This window comes from Oncorhynchus keta, chromosome 14 (genome assembly GCF_023373465.1).
Source record: "Oncorhynchus keta strain PuntledgeMale-10-30-2019 chromosome 14, Oket_V2, whole genome shotgun sequence".
NCBI classification, from domain to species: Eukaryota; Metazoa; Chordata; class Actinopteri; order Salmoniformes; family Salmonidae; genus Oncorhynchus; species Oncorhynchus keta.
The window spans coordinates 53,980,585-54,006,892 of NC_068434.1; the positions used below are offsets into that span (position 1 = coordinate 53,980,585).

The 26,308-nt window shown below is 43.2% G+C and overlaps 1 protein-coding gene across 2 annotated transcripts in view; it reads left to right on the top strand.

Moving 5' to 3' along the window:
- Positions 1-26,308, top strand: part of LOC118394119 (C-Jun-amino-terminal kinase-interacting protein 1-like) — a 130,440-nt gene that overhangs the window by 78,746 nt on the left and 25,386 nt on the right. For both annotated transcript variants that reach the window (XM_052461917.1, XM_052461918.1), the window contains 2 exons: positions 22,225-22,306; positions 23,571-24,698. In XM_052461917.1, coding sequence (XP_052317877.1) covers positions 22,225-22,306; positions 23,571-24,698 — 1,210 coding nt within the window. The remainder of the gene's footprint in view (positions 1-22,224; positions 22,307-23,570; positions 24,699-26,308) is intronic.

The following is a 26,308-nucleotide window of genomic DNA, read 5'->3' on the forward strand; positions in this document are numbered from 1 at the left end:
GAAAATTCCAGAAAATGGTGTCATGGCTTCAGAAGCTTCTGAGAGGGCAATTTACATAATTTGAGTCAATTGGAGGTGTACATGTGGATGTATTTCAAGGCCTACCTTCAAACTCAGTGCCTCTTTGCTTGACATCATTGGAAAATCAAAAGAAATCAGCCAAGACCTCAAAAGGAATTGTAGACCTCCACAAGTCTGCTTCATCCTTGGGAGCAATTTCCAAACGCCTAAAGGTACCACGTTCATCTGTACAAACAATAGTATGCAAGTATAAACGCCATGGGACCACACAGCCGTCATACCGCTCGGGTTCTGTCTCCAAGAGATGAACGTACTTTGGTGCGAAAAGTGCAAATCAATCCCAAAACAACAGCAAAGGGCCTTGTGAAGATGCTGGAGGAAACAGGTACAAAAGTGTCTATATCCACAATGAAACGAGTCCTATATCGACATAACCTGCAAGGCCGCTCAGCAAGGAAGAAGCCACTCCTCCAATACCGCCCAAAAAATTCCAGATTACAGTTTGCAACTGCACATGGGGACAAAGATTGTACTTTTTGGAGAAATATCCTCTGGTCTGATGAAAAAAAAATAGAACTGTTTGGCCATAATGACCATCGTTATGTTTAGAGGAAAAAGAGGGATGCTTGCATGCCGAAGAAAACCATCCCAACCTTGAAGCACGGGGGTGGCAGCATCATGTTGTGGGGTTGCTTTGCTGCAGGAGGGACTGGTGCACTTCACAAAATAGATGGCATCATGAAGGAAGGAAAATTATGTGGATATATTGAAGCAACATCTCAAGACATCAGTCAGGAAGTTAAAGCTTGGTCGCAAATGGGTCTTCCAAATGGACAATGACCCCAAGCATACCCCAAGCATGGCAAAATGGCTTAAGGACAACAAAGTCAAGGTATTGGAGTGGCCATCACAAGCCCTGACCTCAATCCTATATAACATCTGTGGGAAGAACTGAAAAAGCATGTGCGAGCAAGGAGGCCTACAAACCTGACTCAGTTACACCAGCTCTGTCAGGAGGAATGGGCCAAAATTCACTCAACTTGTTGTGGGAAGCTTGTGGAAGGCTACCCAAAACATTTGACCCAAGTCTTGCAAATTTAAAGGCAATGCTACCAAATACTAATTGAGTGTATGTACACTTCTGACCCACTGGGAATGTGATAAAAGAAATACTAGCTGAAATAAATAATTATCTCTACTATTATTCTGACATTTCACATTCTTAAAATAAAGTGGTGATCCTAACTGACCTAAAACAGGGAATTTTTACTCGGATTAAATTCAGGAATTGTGAAAACTGAGATTAAATGTATCTGGCTAAGTGTATGTAAACTTCCAACTTCCACTGTATATACTGAGATCATGTGACAGATCATGTGCCACTTAGATTTCACACAGGTGGACTTTATTTAACCTCTAGCGACGAGCAATCCCGTATCCGGGAGCATAATCATAGCCTCAAGCTCATTACCATAACGCAACGTTTTCTATTCATGAAAATCGCAAATTAAATTAAATAAATATATTCAAACACAAGCTTAGCCTTTTGTTAACAACACTGTCATCTCATATTTTCAAAATATGCTTTTCAACCAAAGCTACACAAGCATTTGTGTAAGAGTATTGATAGCCTAGCATAGTATTAAGCCTAGCATTCAGCAGGCAACATTTTCACAAAAACAAGAAAAGCATTCAAATAAAATAATTTACCTTAGAAGAACTTCGGGTGTTTTCAATGACGAGACTCTTAGTTAGATAGCAAATGTTCATTTTTTCCAAAAATATTATTTGTGTAGACGAAATAGCTCCGTTTTGTTCATCACGTTTGGCTAAGAAAAAGACTGGAAAATGCAGTCACTTACAACGCCAAACTTTTTTCTAAATTAGCTCAAGAATATTGACAGAAACATGGCAAACGTTGTTTAGAATCAATCCTCAAGGTGTTTTTCACATATCTATTCGATAATCTATCAGTGGTGGCAGTTGGCTTCTCATCAGAAGCAAACGGAAAAATACTGCAGTTGGAGATTACGCAATAATTGTGACGGAGGACACCAAGCGACCACCTGGTAGATGTAGTCTCTTATGGTCAATCTTCCAATGATATGCCTACAAATACATCACAATGCTGTCGACACCTTGGGGAAACGAGAGAAAGCCTAAGCTCATTCGTGGCCCATTCACAGCCATATAAGGAGTCATTGGCATGAGGCGGTTTCAAAAAATGCGGCACTTCCTGATTGGATTTTTATCTGGGTTTTTTCTGTAACATCAGTTCACAGACAATATCTTTGCAGTTTTGGAGACGTCAGAGTGTTTTCTTTCCAAAGCTGTCAATTATATGCATAGTTGAGCATCTTTTCGTGACAAAATATCTTGTTTAAAACTGGAAAGTTTTTCATTCAAAAAATAAAATAGCGCCCCCTATATCAAAGAAGTTAACTAATTATGTGACATCTGAAGTTAATTGGTTACACCATATCTTATTTAGGGGCTTCATAGCAAAGTGGGTGAATACATATGCACGCACAACTTTTCCGACTATTTTGTGTGTGTCTATTACATGAAATCCAAATAAAAAGTTTAGTGATCAACCTCGCCAACATCCGGTGAAAATGCAGAGCGCAAAATTCTAAATACAAATATCGTAATATTCATTCATGAAAATACAAGTGTCATACGTAATTTAAAAGTGTAACTTCTTGTTAATCCAGCCGCTTATTCAGCTTTCAAAAAGGCTTTACGGCGAATGCATACCATATTATTATCTGAGGACAGAGCCCCGCATACAAAAGCATTAAAAACATTTTCCAAACCAGCAGAGGCGTCACAAAATTCAGAAAAAGCGATAAAATAAAATAAATTACTTACCATTGAAGATCTTCCTCTGTTTGCAATCTCAAGGGTCACAGCTACATAACAAATGGTAATTTTGTTCGATAAAGTCCTTCTTTATATCCCAAAAAAGTCGATTTTTTGGCGAGCTTGATTCAGTAATCCACCTGTTCCCCTCGTTCAATATGCATACAAAGGTATCCCAAAAGTTAGCAATAAACCTTGTCCAAACAAGTCAAACAACATTTCTAATCAATCATCAGGTAGCCTAATATGTAAATAAATTACAATTACAATTACATTTAAGATGGAGAATAGTGTGTTCAATACCGGAGATAAATAATGAAGTGCGCGCCCTCATCCACGCGCGCCATAAGACTACAGTCAAAATGACAGCCACCTTGAAAATCTACAAATTCTAGCTCTTTTTTTCAAAAAACAAGACTTAAACCCTTTCTAAAGACTGTTGACATCTAGTGGAAGCCATAGGAACCGCAATCTGGAAGGATTTCCTTTGATTTTCCCATAGACAGGCATTTCAATGGGTGGTCACCTCAAAAAATAAAATGGATTCTCCTCGGGTTTTCGCCTGCCATATCAGTTCTGTTATACTCACAGACATTATTTTCTATAAAAACTATAGAGTGTTTTCTAGCCAATACTACCAATTATATGCATATTCTAGCTTCTGGGCCTGGATAACAGGCAGTTTACTCTGGTTACCTCAGTCATCCGAACTTGCCACCTATCCCTGAAAAGCTTTAATTTATGTCCCCCTAACTGCCCTGAATACCTCTGCTAATCCTACAGCTATTGTATGCAATAATCATGTGCATATGAACTATAGTCACACTGCATGCACTAAGACAGTGTGCCCTAGCAGGAAATCCACTGTGTGTAGCTCTCCGTGCACTATTACATTTACATTTAAGTCATTTAGCAGACGTTCTTATTCAGAGCGACTTACAAATTGGTGCATTCACCTTATGACATCCAGTGGAAGAGCCACTTTACAATAGTGCATCTAAATATTTTAAGGGGGGTGAGAAGGATTACTTTATCCTATCCTAGGTATTCCTTAAAGAGGTGGGGTTTAAGGTGTCTCCGAAAGGTGGTGATTGACTCCGCTGTCCTGGCGTCGTGAGGGAGTGTGTTCCACCATTGGGGAGCCAGAGCAGCGAACAGTTTTGACTGGGCTGAGCGGGAACTGTACTTCCTCAGTGGTAGGGAGGCGAGCAGGCCAGAGGTGGATGAACGCAGTGCCCTTGTTTGGGTGTAGGGCCTGATCAGAGCCTGGAGGTACTGAGGTGCCGTTCCCCTCACAGCTCCGTAGGCAAGCACCATGGTCTTGTAGCGGATGCGAGCTTCAACTGGAAGCCAGTGGAGAGAGCGGAGGAGCGGGGTGACGTGAGAGAACTTGGGAAGGTTGAACACCAGACGGGCTGCGGCATTCTGGATGAGTTGTAGGGGTTTAATGGCACAGGCAGGGAGCCCAGCCAACAGCGAGTTGCAGTAATCCAGACGGGAGGTGACAAGTGCCTGGATTAGGACCTGCGCCGCTTCCTGTGTGAGGCAGGGTCGTACTCTGCGGATGTTGTAGAGCATGAACCTACAGGAACGGGCCACCGCCTTGATGTTAGTTGAGAACGACAGGGTGTTGTCCAGGATCACGCCAAGGTTCTTAGCGCTCTGGGAGGAGGACACAATGGAGTTGTCAACCGTGATGGCGAGATCATGGAACGGGCAGTCCTTCCCGGGAGGAAGAGCAGCTCCGTCTTGCCGAGGTTCAGCTTGAGGTGGTGATCCGTCATCCACACTGATATATCTGCCAGACATGCAGAGATACGATTCACCACCTGGTCATCAGAAGGAGGAAAGGAGAAGATTAATTGTGTGTCGTCTGCATAGCAATGATAGGAGAGACCATGTGAGGTTATGACAGAGCCAAGTGACTTGGTGTATAGCGAGAATAGGAGAGGGCCTAGAACAGAGCCCTGGGGGACACCAGTGGTGAGAGCGCGTGGTGAGGAGACAGATTCTCGCCACGCCACCTGGTAGGAGCGACCTGTCAGGTAGGACGCAATCCAAGCGTGGGCCGCGCCGGAGATGCCCAACTCGGAGAGGGTGGAGAGGAGGATCTGATGGTTCACAGTATCTAAGGCAGCCGATAGGTCTAGAAGGATGAGAGCAGAGGAGAGAGAGTTAGCTTTAGTGGTGTGGAGCGCCTCCGTGATACAGAGAAGAGCAGTCTCAGTTGAATGACTAGTCTTGAAACCTGACTGATTTGGATCAAGAAGGTCATTCTGAGAGAGATAGCGGGAGAGCTGGCCAAGGACGGCACGTTCAAGAGTTTTGGAGAGAAAAGAAAGAAGGGATACTGGTCTGTAGTTGTTGACATCGGAGGGATCGAGTGTAGGTTTTTTCAGAAGGGGTGCAACTCTCGCTCTCTTGAAGACGGAAGGGACGTAGCCAGCGGTCAGGGATGAGTTGATGAGCGAGGTGAGGTAAGGGAGAAGGTCTCCGGAAATGGTCTGGAGAAGAGAGGAGGGGATAGGGTCGAGCGGGCAGGTTGTTGGGCGGCCGGCCGTCACAAGACGCGAAATTTCATCTGGAGAGAGAGGGGAGAAAGAGGTCAGAGCACCGGGTAGGGCAGTGTGAGCAGAACCAGCGGTGTCGTTTGACTTAGCAAACAAGGATCGGATGTCGTCGACCTTCTTTTCAAAATGGTTGACGAAGTCATCTGCAGAGAGGGAGGAGGGGGGGGAGGGGGAGGAGGATTCAGGAGGGAGGAGAAGGTGGCAAAGAGCTTCCTATGGTTAGAGGCAGATGCTTGGAATTTAGAGTGGTAGAAAGTGGCTTTAGCAGCAGAGACAGAGGAGGAAAATGTAGAGAGGAGGGAGCGAAAGGATGCCAGGTCCGCAGGGAGGCGAGTTTTCCTACATTTCCGCTCGGCTGCCCGGAGCCCTGTTCTGTGAGCTCGCAATGAGTCGTCGAGCCACGGAGCGGGAGGGGAGGACCGAGCCGGCCTGGAAGATAGGGGACATAGAGAGTCAAAGGATGCAGAAAGGGAGGAGAGGAGGGTTGAGGAGGCAGAATCAGGAGATAGGTTGGAGAAGGTTTGAGCAGAGGGAAGAGATGATAGGATGGAAGAGGAGAGAGTAGCGGGGGAGAGAGAGCGAAGGTTGGGACGGCGCGATACCATCCGAGTAGGGGCAGTGTGGGAAGTGTTGGATCACTATCAGCTACAATATAAATAACATGAGTAAGTCAACTGATAAGCTTAAAGTAGGAATTAACGCAAGAAAGTAGGGCTTCATGAAAATTGGTATTTAGTTTGCGTTGAGCATCATGAGCAAGCAGATGGACTTTGTTTAAAAGTTGCTCTTTCTTTGTGATGAAATCAGGGTTGACTATAAAGAACAGAAGGGAAAGCATTTGAAAACAAACAAGCAACCCAGAAAAGTGCTAAAAATTGCCCTTAACAACGTATTTAGCTCAAGAAACAAGGTTCATGAAGTCAATAACTTGCTTGTAAGAGATGACATTCATATTCTAACTATCTCTGAAACTCACTTAGCTAATATATTTGATGATACATTGGTAGCAATACATGGTTATAACATCTACTGAAATGCCAATGGGTGCGGTGTTGCGTTCTATTTTCAGAACTATATCCCTGTAAAGCTTAGAGAGGATCTCATGTTAAATACTGTTGAAGTAATATGGCTACAGGTTCATCTGCCTCCCCTGAAGCCCATTCTTGTGGGAAGCTGCTATAGACCACCAAGTGAGTATTTGGATTATAAGTGTGAAATGCTTGATAATGTATGTTATATCAACAGAGAGGTTTATTTTCTGGGTGATTTGAATATTGACTGGCTTTCATCAAGCTGCCCACTCAAGAAAAAAACTTGATTTGGGTTATCAGTCAACCTACCAGGGTAGTTACAAACATCAACATGTATTCATCATATATTTACTAATGCTGCAAAAATTTTCTTTAAAGCAGTTTCCAAATCCATAGGATGGAGCAATCACAATATAGTAGCCATATCTAGGAAAACCAAAGTTCCAAACGCTGGGCCTAATATAATGTATATGTGGTCATACAATACGTTTTGCAGTGATAATTATGTTGATGATGTCAAGAATATTTGCTGGTCTGTGGTGTGTAACGACTAGGAATACGTCTTTCCCGAAGCGGATCCTTTGTCCGGACCTCCACCCTGGACGTGGGATCTTATCCCAGAGGCCAACCCAAAACAATGCGGTCGCCGCAGGAGAGGCAGATGGAGCGGCCTACTGGTCAGACTCAGAAGGCGAGCACATCATCCACCACTTCTGAGCATATTACTTGCCAATGTCCAATCTCTTGAAAACAAGGTGGACGGAATTAGGGCACGAGTTGCCTTCCAGAGAGACATTAGAGATTTTAACATTCTCTGTTTCACGGGAACATGGCTCAATCGGGATATGTTGTCAGAATCGGAACAGCCACCCGGTTTCTTAATGCATCACGCAAACAGAAACAAACATCTCTCTGGCAAGAAGAAGGACGGGGTGTATAATTTATGATTAACGACTCATGGTGTAATCACAACAACATACAGGAACTCAAGTCCTTTTGTTCACCTGACCTAGAATTCCTTACACTCAAATGCTGAACGCATTATATTCAAAGAGGATTCTCTTTGATTATAGTCACAGCCGTATATATCCCCCAAGCAGATACCTCATCGGCCTTGAAAGAACTTCACTGGACTCTATGTAAACTGAATACCATACATCCTGAGGCTGCATTTATTGTAGCTGGGGATTTTAACAAAGCTAAACAGAGAACAAGACCTACTAAATTCTATCAGCATATTGAATGTGCGACACGAGCTGGAAGCATTCTGGGTTATTGCTACTCTAACTTCCGCGATGTATACAAAGCCCTCCCCCGCTCTGCCTTTGGCATATCTGTTCACAACTCAATTTTTTTGCTCCTACCCTGTAGACAGAAACTAAAACAGGAAACGCCTGTGCTAAGGTCTATACAACGCTGGTCTGACCAATCGGATTCCACGCTTCAAGATTGCTTCAATCACGTGGACTAGGATATGTTCCGGATAGCCTCAGACAATAACATTGATGTATATGCTGACTCAGTGAGAGAGTTTATTAGAAAGTGCATTGGAGATGTCGTACCCACTTAAAACCTTTCCTAACCAGAAACTGTAGATTGATGGCAGCATTCGCGCAAAAAAGAAAGCTCCAACCACTGCTTTTAATCATGGCAAGGTGATTGGAAACATGACCAAATACAAACAGTTCATCTATTCGCTCTGCAAGGCAATCAAACAAGCAAAGCATCAGTATAGATGTAGTAGAGTTCAATGGCTCAAACACGGCTCAAACACGAGACGTATGTGTCAGGGTCTACTGTCAATCACGGATTACAAAAAGAAAACCAGCCCTATCGCAGACATCGACGTCTTGCTCCCAGACAAATTAAACAACTTCTTTACTCGATTTGAGGACAATACAGTGCCACTGACATGGCCCGCTACCAAAGCCTGAGGGCTCTCCTTCTCCGTGGCCAATGTGAGTAAAACATTTAAACGTGTTAACCCTCGTAAGGCTGTCGGCCCAGACGATCCCTAGCCGCGTCCTCAGAGCATGCGCAGACCAGCTCACTGGTGTGTTTACGGACATATTCAAGCCTTATCCCTATCCATTTGTTGTCCCCACATGCTTCAAGATGGCCACCATTGTTCCTGTTCCCAAGAAAGCTAAGGTAACTGAACTAAATGACTATCGCTGCGTTACACTCACTTCTGTCATCATGAAGTTCTTTGAGAGACTAGTCAAGGATCATATCACCACCACCCTGCCTGATACCATAGACCCACTCCAATTTGCTTACCGTCCCAATAGGTCCACTGACATTGCAATCGCCTGCACACTGCCCTATCTGATCTGGACAAGAGGAATACCTATGTAAGAATGCTGTTCATTGACTACAGCTCAACATTTAACAACATAGTACCCTCCAAACTCGTCATTAAGCTCAAGACCCTGGGGCTCAACCGCACCCTGTGCAACTGGGTCCTGGACTTTCTGACGGGCCACCTCCAGGTGGTGAAGGTAGGAAACAGCATCTCCACCCCGCTGATCCTCAACACAGGGGTCCCACAAGGGTGCGTTCTTAGCCCTCTCCTGTACTCCCTGTTCAGCCATGACTGCATGGTCATGCACGCCTCCAACTCAATCATCAAGTTTGCAGACGACACTACAGTGATAGGCCTGATTACCAACAACGACGAGACGGCCTACAGGAAGAAGGTGAGGTCCCTCGGAGTGTGGTGTCAGGATAATAACCTCTCACTCAATGTCAACAAAACAAAGGAGATGATTGTGGACTTCAGGAAACAGCAGAGGGAGCACCCAAAGGTGGAAAGTTTTAAGTTCCTCAGTGTACACATCACAGACAAACTGAAATGGTCAACCCACACAGACAGAGTGGTGAAGAAGGCACAACAGTGCCTCTTCAACCTCAGTAGGCTGAATAAATGTGGATTGTCACCTAAAGCACTCACAAACTTTTACAGATGCACAATTGAGAGCATTCTGTCGGGCTGTATCACCGCCTGGTATGGCAATTGCACCGCCCTCAACCGCAAGGCTCTCCAGAGGGTAGTGTGGTCTGCACAGCACATCACCACTTTGATAATGTTTACATATCCTACATTACTCATCTCATATGTATATACTGTATTCTTTACCATCTACTGCATCTCGTCAATGCCGGACGACCATCGCTCATCCATATATTTATATGTACATATTCTTATTCATCCCTTTACATTTGTGTGTATAAGGTAGTTGTTGTGAATTTGTTAGATTACTTGATAGATTTTACTGCATGGTCGGAACTAGAAGCACAATAATTTCACGGCACTCGCATTAACATCTGCAAACCATGTGTATGTGACCAATTTGATTTGATTTTACCAAATTATGATAGACAAGCATTGTAATTTTGAATTCCGTAAAGTGAGTGTGGAAGAGGTGATTTTTTGTTGTTGTTGTTTATCAACAATGACCAGCCACCAGGGTCTGACAACCTGATAGGAAAAAAGCAGACAGTATTGCCACTCCTATTTGACATACCTTTAAATTTAAGCATATTAGAAAGTGTGTGCCCTCAGGCCTAGAAGGAAGCAGAAGTTATTCCGCTACCCACGAATAGTAAAGCCCCCTTTACTGGCTCAAACAGCCGACCAATCAGCCTATTACCAACCCTTAGTAAACTTTTGTACAAAATTGTATGACAAGATACAATGCTATTTTACAGTAAACAAATTGACAACAGACTTTCAGCACGCTTATAGGGAAGAACATTCAACAAGCAAAGCACTTACACACATGATTGATGATTTGCTGAGAGAAATTGATGAGAAAAATGTTAGACTGTTTTGTTAGACTTCAGTGCGGCTTTTGACATTATCAATCATAGTCTGCTGCTGAAAAAACGTATGTGTTATTCCTTTACACCCCCTGCTATATTGTGGATAAAGACTTAGGCCTCTTACTTTTAAAAAAATCTTTACCTCCAACATGCCATTGGCTTTGGGTAAAGCCAGTGTGTCTATGTATGCAGATGACTCAACACTATACACGTCAGCTACTACAGCGACTGAAATGACTGCAACACTTAACTTCTTAAGGTATTTTGGGCAGCATTTTCACTTTTGGATAAATAGCGTGCCCAATTTCAACTTCCTGCTACTCATGCCAAGAATATAATAAATGCATATCATTAGTAGATTTGGATAAGAAAACACTCTGAAGTTTCTAAAACTGTTTGAATCATGTCTGTGAGTATAACATAACTTAACCGTTCAGAATTTTTTGGGGTCGATGTCTGTTCAGTCAGTTGTCATTGGCAAATAATATTAGTTAGCAACCTGTTTTCAGTTCCTACCGCTTCCACTGGATGTCACCAGTCTTTGGAATTTGGTTGAGGTTATTCATTTGTGCAATGAATAAGTATGCCATCAAGGAACTGAGTAACACTGTTGAGAGTTGGCCAAGACATGAAAAGTAGCGTTAGTTTCCTCTCATCCTCTATTGAAAACAGACAGACCCGTCTTCAATTTGATCGATTATTAACGTTTAAAAATACCTAAAGTTATATTAAAAAGTAGTTTGATATATTTTGGCAAAGTTTATAGGCAACTTTTAAAATATTTTGTTGCGCATTTTGGAAGCTGTTTTTTTCTGGATCAAATGCATCAAATAAATGGACATTTTGGAGATATATGGACAGAATTAATCGAACAAAAGGAACAATTGTGATGTTTATGGGACATATTGGAGTGCCAACAAAAGAAGGTCGTCAAATGTAAGGCATGTTTTATATTTTAGTTCTGCGTTTTGTGTAGCGCCTGCAGGGTTGAAATATGCTACCCTCTTTGTTTACTATTGTGGGTGTTGCCATCGTGACCAGTGTGCTGAGATAAGGCGGAGCTTTACCTAGCATGGACTTGTAGATGACGTGGAGCCAGTGGGTCTGGTGACGAATATGTAGCGAGGGCCAGCCGACTAGAGCATACAGGTCGCAGTGGTGGGTGGTATAGGGTGCTTTAGTAACAAAACGGATGGCATTGTGATAAACTGCATCCAGTTTGCTGAGTAGAGTATTGGAAGCTATTTTGTAGATGACATCGCCGAAGTCGAGGATCAGTAGGATAGTCAGTTTTACTAGGGTATGTTTGGCGGCGTGAGTGAAGGAGGCTTTGTTGCGAAAAAGAACGCTGACTCTAGATTTGATTTTAGATTGCAAGATGTTTGATATGAGTCAGGAAGGAGGGTTTACAGTCTAGCCAGACACCTAGGTACTTATGGATGTCCACATTCTAGGTCGGAACCATCCCGGGTGCTAGTCGGGCGTGGGGAGGCAGGCAGCGAACGGTTGAAAAGCATGCATTTGGTTTTACTAGCGTTTAAGACCAGTTGGAGGCCACGGAAGGAGTGTTGTATGGCATTGAAGCTCGTTTGGAGGTTAGATAGCACAGTGTCTGAGGAAGGGCCGGAAGTATACAGAATGGTGTCGTCTGCGTAGAGGTGGATCAGGGAATCGCCCGCAGCAAGAGCAACATCATTGATATATACAGAGAAAAGAGTCGGCCCGAGAATTGAACCCTGTGGCACCCCCATAGACTGCCAGAGGACCGGACAACATGCCCTCCGATTTGACACACTGAACTCTGTCTGCAAAGTAGTTGGTGAACCAGGCAAGGCAGTCATTAGAAAAACAGAGGCTACTGAGTCTGCCGATAAGAATATGGTGATTGACAGAGTCGAAAACCTTAACAAAGGGCTGCAGTTAGTTTCAGAATGGGTGGCCAGGAATAAATTATTAGTCCTAAATATTTCAAAAGGCATTGCATTTAGGACAAATCATTCACTAAACCCTCAACTGAATATTGTCATGATTAAATTGGAAATTGAGCAAGTTGTGGAAATTCATGTGGAAATTGAGCAAATTGCTTGGAGTAACCCTGGATTGTAAAACTGTCACTGTAAACATATTGATACAAGAGTAGCTAAGATGGGGCGAAGTCTGTCCATAATAAAGCACTTCTCTGCCTTCTTAACAACACTATCAACAAGGCAGGTCCAACAGGCCCTAGTTTTGTTGCACCTGGACAGTAGTTCAGTAGTGTGGTCAGGGCCACAAAGAAAAATGACAATCGGCTCAGAACAGGGCAGCACGGCTGGCCCTTAAAAGTACATGGGGAGCTAACATTAATGATATGCATGTCAATCTCTTATGGCTCAAAGTGGAAGAGAGATTGACTTCATCACTACTTGTTTTTGTGAAAAGTGTAAATCATGCAGCGCCTTATGTCAAGATCGCAAATTTTAGAGAAACAACAAATGTCGGTACATACCTTAAGGGAAGATTTCGGCAGTTGCTGTATGGTTAGTGAGAAAGTCCATATTGCAAATGCACGGTCCCTTACTAGACATCCAACATCGTTTGTAAAATTCGCGGACGGCGTCGGGCCGAGCGGCAGGGCCGGACCTACCAGGAAGTCATCAGATGAACTTTGTCGGACATTCGGTTTCCGTTTTACAAAAATAATAAGATTTTGGTCATTTTTCCGCTGTCCCGGAATATCCCACAAGAGGGCATAAGCAATCATATTGCTATTGGACAAAACATCACGATTCACGACGGGGCCTTATCTCGAAAACGGAAAATATTTCGAAGCCGAAACTCGGTGAGTGTAGGTTTGGCATAATGGGCAGTTGGCCCCGAACAAGATGGCGTCTCGGCCTCACCGGTTTTTGAGTTATGGCCATTTATCTGGGATTAAAGGTCCAAAATGAAAATAGAGAAATTATTTTTCCACTTCACGTCAAAGTCAAGGAGCCTCCGGTGTCAATAAAAAAAGAACCAGCCATTTATCTATCGTCATTTAAGAGAAATCGTACGATGACAGATTGGTGATGTTCACGGATAGGTGTTTGTTTTTTTCAACGGTTACAGATCCAGTTGCGGGGTGTTCTTACGAATCTTTTTAAAGTGTGCTGCCGAGCTCTGCGAGATTTCTGTGATTTTCTATGATTTTCTGAAAAAACACACTCACTAAACCCTCTGTAAATAACTCAGTTCTTAACGTAAAGACTTAAAACTCAGGATTCTGTAAAGGACCAACCGGAAGTGGTTAAAATCACCCTAAAAGTGTTTATCCATACCCTGCCTGCAGTTTGATAGACATAGTGCATTCAACCCTGTGTAAATCAGTCAATTCTTAACGTAAGGACTTAAAACTCAGGATTCTGTAAAAGCATACCCCAGTGAGGATATGTGTTGACTTATAGCTTCCTGTGCCAACCGGAAGTGCCATAATTGGTGTTTCTTGGGCTGTTTCGAGGGGTTAAAAAAGTCAGATATTTCCAAAACTTCATATATGTGATTAGGCAACCCCCATGAACTGTAAATCAGTCATTTTTCCCATAAAATTTCAAAGGAAAACTAAATCACACACACACACACATAGCTTGGAAGTAGGGACACATTGGGGTGCGTAACGACATACACTGCCTGCATTAGTTAACCTTGTTGGAACTTTTAAAGAACCGTCAGACCTAGAGTTCCGAAACTTTAGAATCCTGTTCTAGACCTCAGGTCGATAGTGCGTGGTGAGTTATGTGGCTCTAGACGGTTCTCGGACCGAGAAACAGCTTCGTACATTTGCAATGACTTCAATTCATTTTTGCATCACGAAAATGGCGACATTTAGAAATGTCCCAGAGTCGCAAGACTAGGTGCATTGCGACCGTCTCGGCTCATATAGACAGACCCCAACGTTTCTGTCCGATAGCTCATTCAAGGACCCCGTAGCAAGTCATGGAAAAAAGTGGATTTTCAGCACCAATTAGGGTTTTGCTCGGACACCAAATGACCGATCGAGCCGAAACTTGGGATTCGGGGTCGCCTCAGCTAGGCCTACACGTAACATAAGAAATGGACCCGCAGCTCAAACGTAACTACGTGTTTTATGTTTTTTTTATGGTTTGAACCGAAGGCGTTGTGAATTTTGGGCCAGCTCTGATGTATGTGATAGTTGGCTACTAAACGAGTTGGAAAAAGTGGGTTTGGTGTCAGTTTGTATTAGTTTGTTATCTAATTGACTGATGGACGGTGACTTGCTGGTGACTCTTGTCCAGTTGCAATATGTTTAAACAGTGAGGTACCATCACCAAAGTGACATTCTGAAATCAACCCGAATGAGCCATTGAGATGAACCAGAATCACTGCCCAGCCATCCCGAGTTCATCGGGCCAGTCAATTTCACATTCCTGCAGGATTTTTATAGCATGACAAATTCGTGATGGTACCTGCCCATTGAACCATATTGCAAATGCACAGTGACTTTGCAAAAGTAAGAAAATATAAACAAATGGACATGATGAAATCAACACAACGAGTGATGGAAAGGAACAGCTATCACTGCCCGGCCATCCCGAGTTCATGAGGCCAGTAAATGTTGCATTTCTGCAGGATTTTTGAGCATGTCAAATTTCTTATTGCATTTGGCCCCAAAAAAAGTGACTTTTGACTTTGACTTTTGACTTCCTATGAAATCATATTGTAAATGGACAAATCATATTCCTTATGCACAAGTAAAAAAAAAAATATATGATAATAAAATACAACTAAAGTATGTTGATACAGTTCTTATACGTGTGTAATTGACACAAAATTTGAAGGAATTTCGAAAAACGGTCAAGAAAGCACTTTTTTAAGGGTGTGTGAAGTTTTTTTTACAAAATGTTGACTTTTGACTTCCTATGAAATCATATTGAAAATGGACAAAACATATTACTTATCATGCATACATTCTACGCATGTAAAAAAAAAAAAACAGAAGGACCACAAACATGATAAAAAAAAAAAAAAAAAAAAAAAAATAAATAAAATTGGACAAAAGTGTATTCATACAGTTCTTACACATGTGTAATTGACAAAAAAATTAGAAAGAATTTCGAAAAACGGTCCAGATAGCACTTTTTTTAAGGGTGTGTGAAGTTTTTGACAAAAAATTCATTTTTTCAACATTTTGCTTTTGGAGGTTGACTTGGGTTACATTTGCAATATGAAAAACCATGGTGGAGCGGATTCGCCACCTGTTGAATTTTTAAAGTGTTACAACTGGCAATTGCCATATGGCATTTGCAATACACTTTGCATGAATCAACGCCGAATTGGGTGGTATTGGACAATGTGTATATGGTTTGTCCGATGCCAATGACATCCCATTCATTTTTGTCCAATACAGGGGGGTATTCCCTTACATACAGTACGGGTGTCTTATATCGGCTGAAAGCTTAAATTGTGTTTAATATAACTGAACTGTTCATTCTGCAGTAGCTATTACTGCGGGAAAAAAATGCCATGCTACTGTTTGAGGAGAGCTCCAAACAATAAAACACTTTTTTTCACCGTGATAGGTTTGATAAATTCACCTCTGAAGGTGAAATGTGTTCTTACGTTCTGAAATCTTTCCCTGATTCATCATGGAAAGGGTCCCAGAGATAACATTAAGTGTTGTTTTGTTAGATATAATATTTTTCATGTCCTAAATAGGTCCATATAGCATGCACGATCCATTTTGTATTTCCACTCGTTCAATTTGCAAGGAAAGGAATCTGTAAAACTATCACCTTAAACGTTGTTTCAACGAGTCAAATCACATTTGTATGTATTCCTCAGAGATCCTAGAACGCAACAAGACTTCACTATATCATTAGGGGTGTAGTATATCCTATAGGACACCATATTTGGTCGGAGAGCGACGCCTTCATGGCATGCCCGTGACGCGGGCCGTCTTCACTTGAACGACTGTATCTTGTCAAATAAGCACCAATCGGGGTCGAACAAAGCTAGCTCCGATAGCCAATGAGCTGGGCTTTACGGGAGTATCCGTAAACCCTGTGTCTGTTGCTAAATGTAGGTGCTAACCTTTTGCGAAAGCATGCCTCTTCCGTTTGGCAAACATTTTAAGAATATTCAGAGTTATGAAGTTATGAAAACTGGTTGTTTTGCTAATGTTGAACTTATATGGCTACTAATACTGCAGAAAAAATGTTGGCGACATCGTGTGGAAGATGTAGGAACTAAAAGTATATTTCTATCAAATTTCCAATGGCAAAGACAATATAGGGAAGAGAGATGGGAAGAAAACAAATCTGAACAGTTAGTCCTCAGGGTTTTGCCTGCTGTTATATTCACAGACATGATTCAAACAGTTTTAGAAACTTCAGAGTGTTTTCTATCTATGAATAATATGCATATCTTATATTCTTGGCATGAGTAGCAGGAAGTTGAAATTGGGCGCGCTATTCATCCAAAAGTCAGATTTCTGCCCCCTAGGCTTTAAGAGGTTAATGTGTTTGGACCCCAGGAAGAGTGGCTGCTGTCTTTGCAGCAGCTAATGGGGATCCTTAATAAATACAAAATGCAAGGCTTTAATATGTGGCACTGTGCAGACATAGCAAAGAAAATACTGGTAGGTGAGCTAAGTTAGCTAGCAAGATAGCTATGAACAGACTGCCTCTGAGTCAGGACTGCTCCATCTAGCTAGATAGTAGAGGGGTACAAAAACACTGGTACACAAATGCATAGCTAATACAATTATATTTTGTTCTAGTCAATGACAATACATGTTGCAATGTAAATATCTACGTGAAATACATCTCATTCCATGCGAGTGCATAAAATATGGAATTGTGTTTTTTTTTGCTTAGGAAAGGGGACTCACCCATCATCAAGCTTGTGAAGGAGACACACATTTATGATAGCTAGTTACCGAGGATGAAAAACCTGGTGACCACGAGATGTCCTCGTATACCCATATTTAGATCAAATGCACTTGATTTTTCATGTCTGTGTGAATGACAAGCCCATTCAGTCGATTTTGGGGTATTTATTAAAACCATAATGTTTTATACTCAGCGGGTAGGGGCCTACATACTTAAAGATAATTTGTCTTCATGAATGCTTGCATCCCCCATTTTAAAGTGTGAGAAAATAAGGCATTTGATATCACAAAGTATATTGTATTTCCATCTGTCCAGGATTGCCATTTATCATTTTGTTACCTTACCTCAGAAATGTTTACATGTCAAACAGATCCATAAGTCTTCTCCAAAATATCATAGATATGTTAATATACAAATCATATGTAAAATTAACATTACACCAGTGCAGCAAGCTGGTGGACTCCATCAAGTACTATTGATCTGTGGGAATACGGTGACACCCAGGGGTTGTGGTCCTTGAAAATGGTATCCACTTCTTTCATGCACAAGAACTACAAGCCAAATGTCAGAAAAATGTTGGACTAATATGAAATGTATTGAGAGATTTTGTTGTATGCATTTTTTATGCGATAGCAAAATGTATAGCTAATGGAGATTATGAAACATCTAGTTAATAACGAGAAAGATTCACTGTTGCTGTCAAAGTCATTCCAATGGGTAGGCTTAACAGAGCAAATGAAATGTATCGATACTTTATAAGTCATAACTAGAAACTTATACTTATATTTTTGGTGATGGAGATATGAATCCAACATATAAATTATGTGTTCGTAGACAAACTGGATATTAACTCCAAAAATTCAGAAAATCACATTGTATGATTTTTAAGTAATTAATTTGCATTTTATTGCATGACATAAGTATTTGATCCATCAGAAAAGCAGAACTTAATATTTGGTACAGAAACCTTTGTTTGCAATTACAGAGATCATACGTTTCCTGTAGTTCTTGACCTGGTTTGCACACACTGCAGCAGATTTTGGCCCACTCCTCCATTACAGACCTTCTCCAGATCCTTCAGGTTTCGGGGCTGTCGCAGGGCAATACGGACTTTCAGGACTTTCAAACATTTTCTATTGGGTTCAGGTCTGGAGACTGGCTAGGCCACTCCAGGACCTTGAGATGCTCCTTACGGAGCCACTCCTTACTTGCCCTGGCTGTGTTTCGGGTCGTTGTCATGCTGGAAGACCCAGCCACGACCCATTTTCATTGCTCTTACTGAGGGATGGAGGTTGTTGGCCAAGATCTTGCGATACATGGCCCCATCCATCCTCCCCTCAATATGGTGCAGTCGTCCTGTCCCCTTTTCAGAAAAGCATCCCCAAAGAATGATGTTTCCACCTCCATGCTTCACGGGTGGGATGGTGTTCTTGGGGTTGTACTCATCCTTCTTCTTCCTCCAAACACGGCGAGTGGAGTTTAGACCAAAAAGCTCAATTTTTGTCTCATCAGACCACATGACCTCCTCCCATTCCCCCTCTGGATCATCCAGGTGGTCATTGGCAAACTTTAGACGGGCCTGGACATGCGCTGGCTTGAGCAGGGGTACCTTGTGTGCGCTGCAGGATTGTAATCCATGGCGGCGTAGTGTGTTACTAATGGTTTTCTTTGAGACTGTGGTCCCAGCTCTCTTCAGGTCGTTGACCAGGTCCTGCCATGTAGTTCTGTGCTGATCCCTCACCTTCCTCATGATCATTGATGCCCCACGAGGTAAGATCTTGCATGGAGCCCCAGACCGAAGGTGATTGACAGTCATCTTGAACTTCTTCCATTTTCTAATAATTGTGACAACAGTTGTTGCCTTCTCACCAAGCTGCTTGCCTATTGTCCTGTAGCCCATCCCAGCCTTGTGCAGGTCTACAATTTTAGCCCTGATGTCCTGACACAGCTCTCTGGTCTTGGCCATTGTGGAGAGGTTGGAATCTGCTCCTGGTTGGTCCTCTCCACCAGCCTGTTGGACTGAGGCCAGTACCTGGATGTGAGGCTGGCCATGGCCCCCAGCTTCTCCGTGAAGCCTCTCCATACCCGCAACGAGAATTGGTGACCATGGTCAGAGATCAAGTCCTCCAGATTCCATAGTACCAGAAGACCTGCTGGAACAGTGCCTCAGCGACCTGGAGGGTGGTAAGGAGACCAGAGAGGATAAAACGGTTGTCCACAACAACCATGGTGAAACCATCCAGACGGATGGAGATCAGTAAGAAATCTATGGACAGAAGGGACCAAGGATGAGTTTTCCTGCTGAAGCATGCCGGGAGATTTGGTTTGGGCATATACAGAGTAGGAGTTGAAAAAGTGGGCGATGACCTGCGCCATGTACTTTGCAGAGATTAATTGAATGGTACAGGTGAAAGCTGGATGTCCAGCGGCGAGGGATGTGTGTGCCCACCAGTGTCTCTTACCACCTGTGGAGAGCATGTATCAGGTGCGGGTTCCCTCTCCAGATCCTGGCAGATGTTCACATCTACATCCCAAAACATGGGGCCAACGATACAGGAGGACAGAATTATGGGCTGGAGGGCACTTACAGGACTCTCAACTGTCATGGAACCTAGGAAGGGTTTGGCCCTCTGCCCCAGTGGACCCTGGGTTGGGAAGCATCGGACACAGCTAAAGCTGGTGCCACTCCTGGCAGTTTGGACCTCCTCGTGTAGTCCTCTATACAAAATAGGGTGCAGAGCACTGGTTCATTCCATCCACTGGAGGCTGCCACGGACTGGAAGGTGAGGGTGTACTCAGTAGCAGTCTGGGCTCCCTGTTGGAGTTGGAATAGTTGCTCACCTCCCTCTCTGACCTCCGGTGGATTGTCGAAGACTGCCCTGAACATAGCCATGAACCTCTCGTAGGAACCCAGCTCTTTCTTGCCTCTCTCCCAGATGGCTGTAGCCCACTCTAACGCCTGCCTGGTCAGCAGGGAATTGACTGTGGCAACCTTGGACCTCTTGTGGTGGGGGCTCCCATCTGATGGCCGAAATAGAGGGAGTACTGGAGTAGGAAGCCACAGCATTTGGATGGAGTCCGGAGTCCCATAATACTTGTCCGGGAGGGACAGCAGGGCATTGCCTCCCTGGGCGGACTGCTGGGTAGGTTGGGGGGCTGGCTTGCTGAGACGACTCGTGGTAGGAGGCTCTCCACTAGTTGGAGGTGAAACCTCTCGAGTGGCGTCGAGGCGGTGTAGGACACAAAGGACCTCATCCGGAGGTCATGGCGGAGTAGGTATGCCTGTTCACGGCTCTTTTCTGGATTTTGATAATTAGCGGTAATTGGACTAATTCTTCTGTACATGCATTACCTACAGAGAGATGAACAGAGAGATGAACTTGGTGAAGAGTCCCCTAAGGAAGCTGGTCCTTGGATTCTGTTCACAAACACAAACAGACCCCACAGATCCCCAGGACAGAAACACAATTACATGTAGACTCAACTAATTCATATGAAAACTAAAAGATAATTACTTGACACATTGGAAATAATTATCAAAAAAGGAGAAGACAGGTGCACACTACCCACAAAATGAGGTGCACTTCCTAACCTCCTGCTAAATGTTTGACTATATTAGACACATATTTCCCTCAGATTAAACAGACGTTATAAAGAATTTGAAAACAAATCAAATTTTGATAAACTCTCATATCTATTGGGTGAGATCTCAATTCATTAAAACGAGGAAATCACCACCGCCCGACCTCTCTGCTTTCTCTCCCCCAACTCCATCTAATCCAGATATTCTGTGCATCCACAAATCAACGGCCCTACAGATCATCACTGGCCAATTAAGCCATTGATATGTATATAGTATGAAACGTAATTAATATTTCCTAAATTGATTAATTGATTGAATAATTGATACCTGATTAATTTATTTGCATTCTCATGATTATGATGAACCCTTATGATCCTAAATGACTATATCATGCTTCATATTGAATTCCTATTGAACTGAATTCCTGAATTACCTAATTATGTTAGTCATGAGAATTATTGTTATGATTTCACTTTTGTGAACATGAATTTTATTTGGTACATGTTATTCTGTTTCCTTTGTTATGCAGCACACACAAAATATCCAGGAAAATATACTATCCAGTAAATTCCTGCCTCAGTCTCCTCCATTCCTCTCAGTCACCTGACCCATGACCGCCTGTTTACCTTCACTAATTGTCAGTCATCCTACCTTTCCGGCTACACACAGAGATTCCAATAATCTTTCAGTATATAGCTATCACGGCTCAGGAAAAGACCCAGATGCAGACCGTTCGAATAACGGACGTTTACTATGTAAACAGGGGGCAGGCAAAGGGCAGGCAGGGGTCCGTAGTCCAGGGCAGAGCCCGAAAGGTACAGAGCGGCAGGCAGGCTCAGGGCAGGCAGATTGATTAAATAACGGGAAAACTAGAAAACAGGGACTCAAGGAAATAGGAGTAATAAAAAACACGCTGGTAGGCTTGACAAGACAAGACTAACTGGCAACAGACAAACCGAGAACACAGGTATAAATGCACCTGGGATAATGGGCAACGCCTTTTAAAATGTATTTAACTACCCCCAGTTGGAGGGGAGTGGAGATAAGCACATATAGCCATAAAATTAAATGTTTGAGAGAGAGAGCGAGAGAGAGAGAGAGATATTCTACCCCAAACCAGATGGGGAGAATCAGTGGGGGTTCTGGATGTAAGACAGGGGAGCTGTTGGCCCCCCAGCTTGTGTTTCACAAGCTTGGAAAAGGGACATTGGGTCCCTTTAAATGCACACCACGGAGCACAGACAAAAGACTCCCTGGTCATTCAACAGAATAAAAGCTTTGTCTGTGTGAAAGTGAGTGAGTCAGTGAATGAGAGAGTGGCAGGGTAGAGAAAGAGATTGTGCACATTGACTTTGTGCATCCAAATCTCTCTCGCTCACAATCTCTCCATTCCCTCTCTTTTGCCGTGTCATTCTCTCTCGCTTCATCTCTCTTTTTTTTACCGTTCTATCTTGCCCTTTCAGGACACATTAAACAACAACTCATTTGGTAAGAAGTACAGCTGGCAGGAGAAGGTCTCGCTCTCATCCTCCCCCCTCAAAACAGGTGAGCTGTTCCACCACCACTTCACTTTACAGGAGACTGCTGGCTCGTACCACCAGTTTTAATCTTTTGGGGGTTGCTGATTTTGCTGATTTAGTAGATTTTAACAAAGCAGTGACTGCAGAATCAACCACTGCACCTAGAACTATAAACATATTTCCTTTCATCCATTGTAACATTGTCCAAAATCTGTCTGTGGATGAATTAGAATGGCCTCTCTGAACTACAGTATATGTAAAACTAGCAGAGAGTGTGTTGAGTTACCGACTAGCACCGCCGACTCAGATGTTAAAAAGATGGCCAGTGCTGCACAACTATGAAGCTTATATTACCCTAGCTGTCACTAAATGTGCATGGACAGAAAGGATAGCAAAATCAAATAGAAAATGGTTGACTTTTTATTCTTGACGCACATACACATAAACCGTTCTTTTGAAGTTACATATGTCTCTCTAATATATAACCGTGTCATCTTTAGGTCCACTAGTACCAATTTGGTTTGATGCTTTATATTGCTGTTTTCTTGATCAGATATCTCTTGAAAAATATAGTTCTCCATTCCAATGGCACTTCCTGGTACAATTGTCTGTATTGGCCAACTACATGCTCTCCGGGATACATGTGTCTGCTTATAATGACAGTATCTGACTCTCTTCATTGCTTCACACCCCCAATCATTAGTAATGGTTGTAATTATAACTTAATTTATTAAAATATTTTTATACATTGCTCTCAAAGCATGTATTAGACAGTGGATTATGACGTACTAGGTCAATCACATTCTATTTGCTGCCCACTGAATATGATGAGTAACCTGGATTAAGAGTGTAATCCCAGTGTTACCTAACCAACTAGACATTTCTGATAATTGTGTGTGTTTGTCTGTGCATGTTGATCTGTATTTGCACTGACTGTGTGTACTGTATGTGAACTGCACCATACGTTTCCATCTGTTTTATTTTTCATTTAACTAGGCAAGTAAGTTAAGAAAAAAGTATTACTTACAATGACGGCCTAGGAACAGTGGGTTAACTGCCTTGCTCAGGGGCTGAACGACAGATTTTTACCATGTCAGCTCAGGGATTCGATCTAGCAACATTTTGGTTACTGGCCCAACACTCTAACCACTAGGATATATGTTATGTGCCCTTGTATGTGTTTGTGTATTTTCTATGTTAATGTGTACATGTGTGGATATGTCTGTCTTTGTGTCTTCTTGTATGTCTATCTGTGAATGCTTGGGTCTCTCTCTGTCTCCCTCCCCCAGGCGGGCTGATCTCTCCCCATGAGCACAGCTGTCTAAGTGACGAGGACAAGCTGCAGCACGGAGGTGGGACGCAGACCAAGGACCGCGGCACATCCACTGACACTCCCTGCAGATACAAACACACCTCTGGACACACCGAGAGCTCCACAGCGGGGACACGCTCCAAACTGCCGGATAAGCCCCCAGCACCCCCGCCTCCCCAAAACTACACACTCGCACCTCTGGGCCCCCCAGGGACACACAGAGAGAAGATCCGCTATCACACAGATGTACGCCTAGAACCCACCGAGGAGATCTATCTGACTCCCGTGCACCGTTCCGAGCAGGACCACCCATTCCTGTCCCAGCAGCCAGAGCACGGACGCATGTCAATCAGCTCTGACAACGAGGGCCCGCCCCCTTACCAGCCTCTGCCCGACCGGACCAACCCTTCCATTTGTGAGGAGGATGAGGTTTACATGCCCCCTCCCTCCTACACCTCCTATGTGGAGGCTCTCTTCACCCCTCCCTCTACCGCCCCCCCCATGGAACCCCCAGGCTTAGCCCTGAACCTCGGCCTGAGGGAAGGAGGAGCAGGGGCGATGGTGAGGGCAGGGGCAGGGGTGGAGTATGTAGATGCCCAAGATGAGACATTTGGGGTAGAGGGTGAGGATGAGAGGGTAAGGGTTGTGGGAGGCAGGCAGTATTTGGGACGTGGTGGCTGTGGTGCCCCCACGAGTACTTTGATGAGCTCGGAAGCGAGTGGTCTGTCTTACGACTCTGTGAAGTACACACTCGTTGTGGACGAGCACGCGCAGCTTGAACTGGTAAGTCTGAGGCAGTGTTACCAATGTTACAGCGACGACAGCAACTCTGCGACCGTCTACGACAACTGCATCTCGTCTCCGTATGAGTCGGCCATAGGGGAGAAGTATAAGGAGGAAGAGGAAGAAGAGAAAGAGGAGGTGGAGGAGGAGGAGGAGGAGGTGGAGGAGGAGGAGGAGGAGGAGGAGGAGGAGAGAGTGAGAGTGGGAGGGGTGAGGAGAGAAGCCCCCGCCTGTCTGTCAGAGGACTCCACCCCGGAGGCGAACTTGCACTTCTCTAAGAAGTTCCTCAACATCTTCATGAACGGACGGTCACGATCATCTAGTAGGTACCACCACTGAACCACAATGACACCATCTTGTGTTCAGACACTGCAGTTTCTTACGTTAGGCTTGAAGGGCAACTTTAAGCCTAACGTAGTTCTCCAAAATATATACAGTGCCTTGCAAAAGTATTCATCCCCTTGGCTTTTTTCTTATTTTTTTTGCATTAAAACCTGTAATTTAAATGTATTTTTATTTGGATTTCATGTAATGGACATACACAAAATATTCCAAATTGGTGAAGTGAAATGAAAAAAAAGACTTGTAAAGACTTGTAAAAAAATGTAAATAACAGAAAAGTGGCACATGCATATGTATTCACCCCCATTGCTATAAACCCCTAAATAAGATCTGGTGCAACCAATTACCTTCAGAAGTCACATAATTAGTTAAATGAATTCCACCTGTGTGCAATCTAAGTGTCACATGATCTTAGTATATACAGTTGTAATGGAAGTTTGCATACATCTTAGCCAAATACAGTTTTTCACAATTCCTGACATTTAATCCTAGTAAAAATTCCCTGTCTTAGTTCAGTTAGGATCACCACTTTATTTTAAGAATGTGAAATGTCAGAAAAATAGCAGAGAGAATTATTTATTTAAGCTTTTATTTCTTTCATCACATTCCCAGTGGGTCAGAAGTTTACATACACTCAATTACTATTTGGTAGCATTACCTTTAAATTGTTTAACTTGGGTCAAACATTTTGGGTAGCCTTCCACAAGCTTCCCACAATTTCGGGTGAATCTTGTCCATTCCTCCTGACAGAGCTGGTGTAACTGAGTCAGGTTTGTAGGTCTCCTTGCTCGCACACACTATTTCAGTTCTACCCACACATTTTCTATAGGATTGAAGTCAGGGCTTTGTGATGGCCACTCCAACACCTTGACTTTGTTGTCCTTAAGCCATTTTGCCACAACTTTGGAAGTATGCTTGGGGTCATTGTCCATTTGGAAGACCCATTTGTGACCAAGCTTTAACTTCCTGACTGATGTCTTGAGATATTGCTTCAATATATCCACATAATTTTCCTCCCTCATGATGCCATCTATTTTGTGAAGTGCACCAGCCCCTCCTGCAGCAAAGCACCCTCACAAAAGGATGCTGCCACCCCCGTGCTTCACGGTTGGGATCGTGTTCTTTGGCTTGCAAGCCTCCCTCTTTTTCATCCAAACATAACGCTGGTGATTATGGCCAAACAATTCTATTTTTGTTTCATCAGACCAGAGAACATTTCACCAAAAATGACAATCTTTGTCCAAATGTGCAGTTGCAAACCGTAGTCTGTTTTTTTTATGGCAGTTTTGGAGCAGTGGCTTCTTCCTTGCTGAACGGCCTTTCAGGTTATGTCAATATAGGACTCATTTTACTGTGGATATAGATACTTTTGTACCTGTTTCCTCCAGCATCATCACAATATCCTTTGCTGTTGTTCTGGGATTGATTTGCACTTTTCGCACCAAAGTACGTTCATCTCTAAGAGACAGAACGCATCTCCTTCCTGAGCGGTATGACGGCTGTGTGGTCCCATGATGTTTATACTTGCGTATTATTGTTTGTACAGATGAATGTTGTCACGCCTTGGTCTTAGTATTTTGTGTTTTCTTT